Here is an 11,570-nt window from a genome sequence, read left to right as displayed (position 1 = left end):
CAGAAGGTACCACAACAAATTCTTTAACCACAGCCAGCTGCAGCATTCTTTCACCCTGCAACTAGACTGCATACAGGAGCTGCTGTGCTGTCTTCTCTCCAAGTGAGCTCTCTCAGACCTTAATAGGAATTGTCTTTTTCAGGAACCCACAGGGCCTTGCTCCTAAAAGGGGGAGGAAAATTTATTCATCTTTTCTCTGAGGAAAAAAAAAAAGATGGCATATAATGCCAAATTAAAGAGCTGACCTAACAAAATTACCAGGGAATACAGACCATTTGTAGAGTTCCTGTCCAGCTGGCTAATTTTGTAACTTACTGTGCGAGTGAGAATTGCACTAGTGAAAGAAGAAAAGTCAGGTAAGAGAGAAAGGCTCCATACCCTGCAGGAGCAGAGGGTGGCACTCTCTGCACAGCACAAAGCCCATGCGTGGTGCTTTCCACTTACAGCTTTTATAGCTACAAACACGTTTTTCTAAATATTTCCTTAGGGAAGTTCTTGCTCTCTAACCTCTGACAACACGATGTTCCAATTTGCTGTGCTTACTGCATGTTTTTCTGCTTACATATTTCTATTATTTGGTGTCATTCAGTCTGCAAAAACTTCATCAAAAAAAGAAACTGGTGCTAACCACATATAAATAGCTCTATTACTGGCAGCTTGCAATCAGACTCAGACATCTAGCTCGCCTTTCACACTCGCCAAGGAAAAAGATAATTTGTATTAAATACAGACTATGGAACTAGAATTCACGTCTTCAGAAACATGCTTTGTTAAAGACTGCCTTAATATTTAATTTATATATTTTATTTACCCACAGATTTTATTTATGTATGTGAAGCATTTTTACAGGATTCTACCTAAGCAATTTTTAGCGTATCTGTTCTAGCATGGATAAGTGTTTAAAATGTTACTTTCCTGATTCATTTCTATAAACAGTGGAGACAGATGCAACTGTGGTGTGTCTGATATAACAACATAGCTCAGAATGGATTTAATCAACCTCAACTGTACCTTAGAGAAGGCTGGGAAAGCACAAAAAGCCACATTGTGTAACCATAAGGTTTGCAGATGAGAGCTCTTGCGTACAGAGAATAAACTAAGATTTAAGGCCTTGTTACTGAAAGACTCTTGCCAATGCCCTCCTCCTGTTTAAATCTGGATTCAGTTTGGTCACACCAGCTGTTTTGAAAAACAGAAACGGCTAAGAGCTGCATTCATTTCTGTGGGACGTTCTACAATAGTCTCCCTGGGTGAGGAGACTTACTTTTGGTATCAGGATGCCTTACATATTCCAGGAAATTAATTCAGAAAGTTCTCTTTCCATGTATCTGCGTGTGTGTGGGAGAGAGAGGGTTGATGGAAATTACTGGGTTTTAGTGGTTTCAAGCTTAGTTTTCCCACAATAAATGATTTTTGCTGCCAGTCTGGAAGCAGTAAGTTTCTAGTTATTTTTTTTTCCTGGAAATTACTTTCCCAGCCTGGGGCTACTGGTTAAGAAAGTGTTGCCATTACACACATAGTCCTATCCACTGACTTCATAAATGTCACTATTCTACTGCAATTGGTGCTTGCTTCAGCATTTCAAAAGCTCTCAAAATGGCACAGTACAATAAGAAACTCTGTCCTTGGAAGGACTTGCTAAAAGAACATGAAAACCCTGAATTTTTCAACAGGGAGTCCAACACAGAGAACAGGACATTTACTTTCTTAAAGATGTCTCAATGACTGTGGAAGAGCCTTGGTCTTTGTTCAGAGATGTGCACAGTTGTTGCCCCTGTATCTCCCCTTCCTGACTTGTGGTGGGAATGGGCTACAACCCTGATTTGGGCTGGGTGGCAACTCTGTGATGTGGGGCTGTAGAGAGGGTAAGACAGGGAATAAAGATTAGGCAGGAAGCAAAGTCCTTTTTACTCTTTGTCCCTTCTTGATCCTTCCAGTAAATCTATCCAGTAAATCTCCCTCCAGCTGCCTTGCACATCTGTTTGCTGGGCAGCTGTGGGACCCCTGGGGAAGACAGCTCACCTGGAAGAGGTTTGCAGGCACCACTTGCCAGCCTGGCTTCATGGTTGTTACCTTCAGTGGGAAGTCAGGCTCCTTTTGGGACCAGTCTTCCCTGCTGCCTGGTGTGGGAAGTTGTTCAAGCCCATACAGAGTCCTCCTGCCTGTTCATGGAAGGAGATCATAAATATAAAACATAATCCTCATTAAAAATATGGTTTGAAAGGGTCAACAACCTGAGCTGAAGATACTTTATGAGCAGACTACTGTACATTTGATCCTTAATTCTAGCTGCTAAGCCACTGCTAAGCCGCAGTGATGAAGTGTGGTGTGGACAGGTTCTGCTAGCAGAGGGATGCTGAGATAAGGGAACAAAGACATACTGACAGAATTTGTGAGGCCAAGAGCAGGGCAAACACAAACATGAGAAATCAGCACACGGTTGTGTCTGTGCTACATGCTCAAGGTCTACAGCTTGGAATGGCAGCAGGGCCCACACAGCACCCTCTTTGCCTCCAAAGGATTACGGGTGCCTGCACTCAGATGACCCCTGGAAAGGAATCCAAATAACAGGGGTGTAAGATCCTTAAGAAGAGAGCTGCTAGACTTGGACTTGTTCTCTCTCTTTCATTTAGTAATTTTTATATTATTTTTCCAGCAATGTCCAAGCAAAGAAAAAAATCTGGTTTTGAATACCCTTTTCTGCCAGCTAGTCCTTGACTTACATCCTCAACAACTGTGTGTCAACATAAGGAAACAGCAGATGGAATCTCTGCATTTACTTCTGTCACACTGAGCCTCATGTGGAAAAAAAGTAGATGTCTTGTTTCAGGGATTTTTCAAAGCTTAACACACATTTATAGTGACATCGCCCTGAGATTTAACTGTGAGTGTTGAGAAAAGCAATGCGCCACAGTGCTATGCTACAGAGCCCAGACTGCCCTTCAGGCAGAAGTGTTCTGCTTAGAAAAACCCTCCTGCCAAGGATGCCAAGTGTCCTGGGTTTTGTGTTTATTCAGAACAGATAAAATGTAGTTATAAATTCTCTGATATATGCTTTTTCTTTTGACAGGTAACTCAAAGAAATATTACCCAGGAGGAGCGAAATGTAAATTCGAACACAAGCAGTCACAGTAAATAACTGACAAGGTCAGAGCCCAGGAACACCCTTTACACAGAATTTGCCCTGAAAAAAGAAGGCTAAAATAAGAATTGGTCACACAAAGAATTATTTGCATCTTCTGCTTTCAATGCAAGAAGTATAAACAAGCCAATTGAGCTATCGAGACAGTTCTTATATGCCTTCCCATAGGAGGGCTACTTCTAAATTAGCATATGTAAATTTCCCAGGGAGGCAGCGCGGTCCCTGTGGGCGGTGAGCAGTCAGAGTTCTGTCCCTAAGCCTCCCTCAGCATTAGCTAATCACGTTGCTACTTTTTGTGGTGTCCAATCAAGGCTAACAGGCAGCTTCATCTCGCCAAGCACTGCAAGGATTAGGTGCAGATCTGTTTCCCCTCTTTGGGATTCAAGCACTATGTCCTACAGTCAGGACATCATGGAGCAGGTGAATGGGTCTGGACTAGACATGAGCTCAGTGCTAGGATGCATTCAACACAAGACTGCATTTATGAAAGAAAAAACAAAACTGTTTTCTCTGACACCAGCCCTCCAACTTCATGCTTATTGAGGCACCCACTTGGACACCAACTGAAGGTATTATCCATTTTTTCCCATTGATTAGGTTGTCATCTGACACTCACTGCAGGATGTGGTATGAATCAATGGGGGTACAGGAGTGTCTCACCTGAAAAACCAGAAAGCTGCCTCAGAAACTAGAAGTGTCCCTTGCCCTCTCATCACCTCCAGAAAGATTAAATGGGTGCTGTACCCTGACTGCTGGGTTTTGTGCAGCTCCTGCTCTTTGCCCACCCAGGATGCCCGGGAATATCCCTTCCCTGCCCTTTGCTTCGTGTTCAGATGAAGCCGGGGTATTTTTACTCCTCGGAAAGACCTGAGCCCTTTTTCTATTTCCCATTCCTCTGACCGTTCGCTCCCCTGACTGGGCTCCAGGGTCTGGCAGGGGGCTGGAGCAGCGGCCGGGTGCGCTGCCCAGGGCAGCTGCAGTGCCATCACAGCAGCCCCTCCATCTCCCACCGCACCGCAGGAGAAACTTTTCCCGCAGAGCCCGCTCCCGCCGGCTGCTCGCAGGGCTTGAGCTGCCTCCAGCCCGACGGTTCCCAAGCGCGGAGAGGACACAGCACCCCAGGGAGGGGGGCTCGTCCCAGGCTGCGCCCGCTCCCCTCCAGCCCCCTCCGCTCCCGCGGCGCCTCGCCCGGTCCCCGCCGAGCTCCGCGCCGCAGGTGACCCCCCGGGGGAGGGCAGGGGCCGGGAGCGGCCGGGGGAGGGGGCGAGGGGCGGGGAGGCCGGGCTCGGGGGGTCGCTGTCAGCGGCGCCCGCTCGGGGCACGGCTCGGCGCGGCAGCTCCGCTGGCTGTGCGCGGCGCGGCTCGGCGCGGCGCGGCTCGGCTCGGCGCGCCATGCTCCGCAGCGGCCCCGGCGCGGGGCTCGTCCTGGCGGCGGCCGCGGCGCTCTGCCTCGGCGGGGCGGGAGCCAAGGTAACCCCGGCACCGGCGGCACGGCCCCCGCCCGCACCGGGCAGGGCAGCGCGGCAGCGGAGAGCCCGACGGGGAGGGGGTGCCCCGGGAGCCCCGCCGGGAGCAGGGGAGGGACCGGGAGTCCCGGGGCGAGGGGTGCGGCAGAGCTGCCGGGAGCCCCGGGCGAGGCGTGCGGTGGTGCTCCCGGGACGAGGGATGCGCCGCGGACACCGGCAGGAGGGATGCAGCGGGGCGGGGGCGGCTGCGGGTCCCTTCGGCCCCTGCCCCTCGGGGTTTGGGGGGTAGGGCTGGCCGGGGAGTCGCCTCGGAGTCCGAAAGGTACCGGGAGCCGTGATGCTCCGGGAGTCCGGATCAGCCCCTCCGCTTCGGTACCGCCGGACGCGAAATCCGGTGAAAGCCCAGTGACAACGGATTTGCGGCAGAAATGAGAACACTTGCCCAAAAGCATCCCTACCGCGGGCACAGCCTGGCTTGGGGAGTGCAAACCAAACAACTCGTGCTGTATTACAGTCCCCACGCTCGCTCCCCCCGCTCTTGTGCACCTCGGCTGGAGCACGGAGAGCAGGTAAACTGTGCAAGTGACAGGTACAGCTCCCAGGGCAGGGATCCGATCCGAGCACAGCTGAGAGCGAGGGGGCACGGGGAGCTGAGAGAGGGCGAGCACGGGGGAACCCGAGCTCCGATGAAAGGCTGAGGAGGAAACACAGAGCACCCCGCAAGCAGCCGCTCAGAGCGTTGGGAAGGATGAGCAGTCGTGGTCCCGCTGAAGTGAGAGGGACTTTTCCTATGGACCCTGATAAAGCCAAGGTTTGACACTTCTGGTAGAGATTCTCATTCTGTGAAACGTGAGCCACTAGAGTATAAGAAAATTATATTCCATACATTTATGTCTTGTTATATATATATATGCATATATATAAAGAAAAAGAAAAAGAAAGGTCTTGGGGTTGCTTTTCATGGTGGAAAGCAACATTATAATTCTGCCTGATAAAGCAATTCCCTGCCACAGCACACAAACCCACGGCAATAACTGGGGTTGAAACGAAGATGTTTTATCTCACTTTGGTATCCTAGTGAAGATAGCTACAGTGAGAACTTAATTAAGCCACATTTCTGACACTGAAATGCTAACTTTGCCAAGATCTATTGAATCGTATGGTTGTGGGGCTTTGCATTTTGTTTCTTTTTTAAGTAAGGATTGCATTGCAGAACTCAAGCTTACCCTCATCCAGTTGCATACCTCTCTTATTAAACTACATAACTTGCTTGCTTCCCTGAATTATTGCATCCTTCCTGTGCTGTTTCTGTTCTGCCTTTGCCTGTACAGTCATGAGGAGCAAGTATTGGCTGTGTGCTGTGCCTTTGGGGGTGAAAGGCAATGGTGGGACACTGAATGCATCAGCAAGCTCTAGAATTTTTGCATTTCTTTTTTTCTGTGTTTCCTAGTCAACTTCTGCTGTTCTCTAACTCTGAAATCAAGAGTGTTCGATTTCACACCAGGCAGTAACTGAACTAAAGTATTGACCAACAGCACAACAGAAAAGAAACTGCCTCCTTAATGAAGAAGCAGCAGCCTCCCGCCTTCTTTCCCTGACTTGACTTCTTGCTATGTCAGTTATTCTTTTGATCGTGTTGTGTATAGGCTTTTAACGTACTGGACAATTTCTTTTGCAGAATGAAAAGCATTTTCTTTTGCTTATCTTCCTAAATGTGACAGGGAACTCTGTGTGTCCAAACAACATGTGTGTGTACATCTCTTGCTCCCTGTTTTTGTTATTTCTTGGAGTAAGTTGCACTTGCTCTTCACTCATCAAGGACTGCACTATGCTGCGTAGGCTTCACTATTTTTATCTTTTTTGGCTACACTGATAGTGTTGCTATGCTAGTAAAGAAATATACATCCCACTCTAAGTTAGTGGTTCAAATGTAGTTCAATTTATCAGTTGAGAAAAGGTATTCAACGATTTATGAGAAATGATTTGTCTTTTGGCTTAGATTTAACAATGTAAAAACATAACTGAAACTCCCTTGGCAAGGGTACAGTCTGCATGAGGTACAGGGAACTGAATTGTTCTTTTCATCCAGGAAGGTGGTCTTTGCCAGTAAGAGCTGAGAAAATTTGTGATGCTATGAGGTAGCGTAGATGTTTGTAACATGTTTTGTGGCAAAGTAGAGCTCTCTCTGGAATCCTTCACCGAGTACTACAGCAATTTAAAAATAGGAGTTAGATCAAATGAAAGAAAATTTGAAGATAAGGTGCATGATGTTTCCTCCTGCGTGTCTGTATCAAATGGAACAAGATGTGCAGATAAGCTGCTTGTTTATCCTGAAGGAAGAATGTAAGCCTGATGAAAGAGCAACATAGTCAAAATTATGTCTCCGTATGTCCATTAAATATTATCTGTTTAATCAAATCCCTGTGGAGGAGGTCTCTATGCCAGTGCCATCCTTCATCTGGTATTCTTCTGTTCACTTGCTGGCTTAAAGAAAAAAATCAAGCTTTTCTTGCTCCTTTTAAGAGAAGAAATCTTAGCAATCCTAGAGTCTCTAGTGAAAGTCTTAGTCCTTTACCCAGCAAGAACTATGGCAAAATTCCTGCTGGTTTCAGAGGGAGCAGGATCCTTCCCAAGATCAGTGAAAGATTAAAAAAAAAATCAACTACTAAAATATGCACCTCAATTAGCAAAGAATGTGGCCTGATTAGTAAAGTGTATGAAATTTCAGCTATTAAATTCTACAGCCCTGATCAACAAAGCACGCTGCACAGTTGGCAATGTATCCAGAATCTCAACTACTGTACTAGTCTCCTACCAGATCAACCAAGCATGCAGCTGAATCAGTAAATTATGCAACTGGAGCAGCAAAATATGCACTTCTGATTGGGGCGGGAGGATAGGGAAGTTCTCAAATGTTTTAAATTGGCACACAATCGGTCTGTCAGTGGTCAGCATCTGCCTTAAGAAAAGTAGAGGCAAAATATGTAACTTTCACTAAGTCTTTCTGGACCATTGCTGGACTGAAAAAGTCTGTCCCTCAAATGGCTCACTGTTTGTTAGCTGCAGTCCCATTCTTTACCAGATGTACTGCACATCTGGTTCCAATCCCAGCAGCTGCCAGGTGTGGGGGTGATTTTAGTAACACTTTAATGGGATTTTTAGGTCCAGGTAGCTTTTGCTTTATTTGTCACTGTAAAGCACTGGGTATGCACACCAGGCTGTATTTCTGTCTCAAGAGATGAAGCCAGTCAAGACAAATAAAGCACCTTCAAAGAACCTGAAAGTTTTGTTGGCAATGAGTTTAATACCTATCAATATCTCCACTGTTTGTGAATGTACTTTGTGCTAGAGGAGCAGAGAAATGATAGGTCTTTCTTACTTTCTTTGTATCTTGATTAATTGCCATAACAGCATCCTTTTGTGTTTACAATGTATCTTGGCAGATCAGATGTTTTCTGTGCAGAGAGTTTGGATGTTTGGCCAATTTGGGGAGCAGCTATATTCATATATTCTGGAGCAGTAGGGCTCTTTCTCCCTAGCTTCAGTGTATGTGCTTTACAAATCCAGTCATTGGTAGCTGGTTCTGATCTTCAGAAGCTGTTTTTCCTTTAAGTTATTATTTTTGCTTTATAGAGAAGACCTGCAGGTTGTCCCATTTTAATAAAGATGCAGTTTCAGGGTTTCTATAAACTGCTTTTTTTTTTTTTTAATGTCTGCAAGTAAACTGTGTTAAACTGCCTGGGCTCAAGGAAGGCGTGAGAATTGCTTTGTTTTATTGCACTGTTCACTTTAGTACCCAGGAGCCTGAAACATTATTTGAGTCTAAAAATTATCTGGCCTTGGTTTTTTTTTTTTGTTGTTTTGATGCATTTTTTCTGGTTTTGGTTTGGGTTTTTTTGTTGTTTTGTTGGGGTTTTTTAATCCACTAAATTTGGTTTGTAAAGCTGGCTTGCATTGAACTTCTTATTTACCAAATTTCTGCCTCATTTCCAAGTCAGTTCAATGAATGATCCTATTTAGTTCTTTTTCCTGTTTAAAATATTTCCTACTGAGTCCAGAGCAGTGCCCTTAAAACATAATTGATTTGGGTCATTGAACCCTTTTTTTTCATGCATGTTAGTTTACATCCCGCCACTGGTCTGACTGGTATTTAAATTAGAAAATTGCAGGCGGATTTCTTCTAGAGGCTAAAGTTCATGTGGAGTTTCTGGCAAAATAATGTCTTGGAGTACATATCCCTGGAACTGGGCAATGATTTGTAACTTTTTTTTAATTCTCTGTCTGGCCAGAGTGTTATAAATCTGGCGCTCCCTTGTTAGCTTCATGCTAAGCAGCAATAATGTCCACAGTGTTTTAGTCCTGATAATTCTAATTACTGAAGCACTGAAGAAGCTGAAAGCTGAGAAGATGGACAAGGCTGGCCTCAAGTCCTGCACAGCACAGGGAACTCCCTCTTTGTAGACATGAACCATAATTCTCTCGTTCACCAAGGCCAGCAATGGAAGCAGCAGCCAAGGTAAGAGACATGAGCAGTGGCAGAAGATTTCTGAAATACTGTGGGTAATCTTTATGCAGAAGGAGCTAAAAGACTGTAGTATCAGTAGAGATGTCAGCCATCATTGGGGTGAATACGCTGAAATAATTTTTTTTCTTTACTATCTAAGAGGTTGGAGCAAACAATCCTGTTGCACTGGTTTGAAAAGATCCAGCAAAAAAACTTTCCTGTGGTAACCAAAAATCTGCTGCTTTGTGTGGTGGTAAATTATTCAGGTGGTGGTAAATTATTCAGGTGTCTTTCTTCCTGCCTTCCTTTCTTCTTAAAAAAAAGAACTCTTGCCATATTTGGTACCAGAGAGTGGCTAGCCAGCAGTAGTGTAGCTAGTCCAGGTCTGGTAAAACAACCCTTCCCACTACACACAGTTCTTAGTATGCACTGATCTCTCAGGTCTATAAATGATAAATATTCAGCTTGGTGTTTAGATACTCCCTTGAGTATGGGAAGTACTAAATAGAAAAGTAATCCTCTTGTACAAATTCGTGGCAGGAGAAGGGTGGAGAAGGGACAGGGCATTGTAGGGTCTTGCATTAATATGGGGAACAATTTTACAGTGGTAGGGAGAAGTCTGACTGTCAGCCTTAGTTTTCAAACTCAGTGTAAGAACATTATCATTCCTCCTACAAGCTCTCAGCAGCAAATGGCCTTATGGCTCATTTTGAATATCCTTACTCACATCATTGCCAATGGAAAGGAGGTTCCAATTCTAAGAGGAGCAAAGGCTAATTTGCCTATATTTCCTTTCTAGAATTTTCAGAGCCCTACAGAAGTCATCTGAGACTTCAGGAGGATTTAAATCAGGCCATAAGTACTGCTGGCTTGGATTAGTAATGACGTACATTGAGGACAACATCTGTATTTGGGTTTGGGTGGAGCCCTTTCATGGTAGAAGAGTTGGTAATACTTTTACAGTACCTTTCATCAGAGGATTTCAGAGTTTCACAAATATCTAATTACAGAAACTATGAAACTATGTGAAATCCTTGGTTCTGGGGGAGTACAGGCAGTACCATTATGCTTCAATAGAAAGCAGGGGTGGGTGGTGTTCAAAGTGGCAAAACAAAAGCAAATTTTCACATACAAGCCATAACCTGCTCCATTATCTCATTTTCATCCAGGGTTTCTTTTTCATCCTCTTGTTTCTTTATATTAGCAGCCAGGTTTCAACACCAAATGAGCTAAATTAAATGGGCTGCCACAAGCCTCCATTCATCAGCTCTTAGGAAGGCACTTTTGGAAGTTCATTGATCTCTTACTGATCTGTTTTTGTATTTGTGTTTCTTTATTCTGTTAAGGTGTAGCAGGACTTTGCTTGGGTCAGGTGCCAAGGATGCCAATAATGCCATCTTCCTAGGTACAGGAGCTCTGGGATGACATCCTTCTGAAAGTCCAGCCTGATCCAAATCCCAGAAAGCTGGTCACTCAGCCTTTCCATGTTGGGTGTGCCTGCTCTGTACTGTACTTAATTTGGGATTAGCAGTGGGAGATCTAATCCACTTACTCTACTTAAATCCAGCTCTCTCCTGGTCTTGGTTAGTAAACATTCCACTGTTTTGAGAGACTGAGTTTTTCTTAAAGGGATTTTTGGACTGAAAATGTGGAGCCTTTACTGGTAGCACTGAGGCTTGAAGCCCAGGCTGCCCTTGCCCTTGACTTGCTCCTGTGCTCTAGATCTGCATGGGTGGGCACTTCAGGTAAATCCCAGACCTCACTATTTGAATACAAGGGCCCCAAGGAGCTGCTCATCAAGACTAACTTTAAATGCAAGCTTAGCAGGCTGAACACTTTGATTTGCCTCTAAAATCAACAGTAACTTATTCCAGGTTTCCTGGTTGAAACTTGAATGGGGAAGAAGAAAGGATGTCTGCAAAGCAGATTTATTTGGGAAAACAAACTGCTCACTGGTTGGGGCTCTGTAACAACAAACCCAGGGTTTAGTTTTTTCTTCTGTCTGCAGTATCTGTGATACTTTTTTCAGCTTTCTCCCAGTCCTCCCTGCTGTGCCCTCATGCTCTCTCCTTATGTGTAAGCAATAAAGTAAAATTTACAAGCATCCTGCTCTCTGAAATCCTGGCCAAGATGAAGCCTTGGAAATTTCCCTTTTCAGAGTGCACAGGAGGAGACTAATCCTGGAAAACAAGGTGGAGAGAAGTGCTGCTGTTTGTATAGCATCCAAAACTAAGGATGAGCACTCAGACCACAGCAGACTCCTGGATGCTCCAGCCCCAGCTGCAGCAATGGCTCACGTGGAAGCCCAGCTGAAAAGATTGTATGGAAAGGAGAGAGTTTTTCTTTGCTTGCATTTTAAAGATCACTACCCACATTTTCTGCACAAGCCCTCTCACCTGCTAGTCACATTTAGTGAGACAACAACCTGGTTCCCAAAAGGTTGGGATAACAGCTCTGC

The 11,570-nt window shown here is 45.2% G+C and overlaps 1 protein-coding gene across 2 annotated transcripts in view; it reads left to right on the top strand.

Annotated features, from left to right (window-relative positions):
* Window positions 1-4,498: 4,498 nt before the first annotated feature.
* LOC146430266 (uncharacterized) overlaps window positions 4,499-11,570 on the top strand; it is a 31,450-nt gene continuing 24,378 nt past the window's right edge. The window contains exon 1 of one of the 2 annotated variants that reach the window (XM_085075777.1): window positions 4,499-4,612. In XM_085075777.1, the coding sequence (XP_084931903.1) occupies window positions 4,535-4,612 (78 nt within the window). In that variant the 5' untranslated portion in view covers window positions 4,499-4,534. Of the gene's footprint in view, window positions 4,613-8,837; window positions 9,125-11,570 lie in introns of those variants that run through there. The other variant, XM_085075778.1, reaches the window with a different exon arrangement.

This window comes from Lichenostomus cassidix, chromosome 15 (genome assembly GCF_008360975.1).
Source record: "Lichenostomus cassidix isolate B80296 chromosome 15, HeHo_3.0, whole genome shotgun sequence".
NCBI classification, from domain to species: Eukaryota; Metazoa; Chordata; class Aves; order Passeriformes; family Meliphagidae; genus Lichenostomus; species Lichenostomus cassidix.
This window is presented reverse-complemented; position numbering and strand designations above follow the sequence as displayed.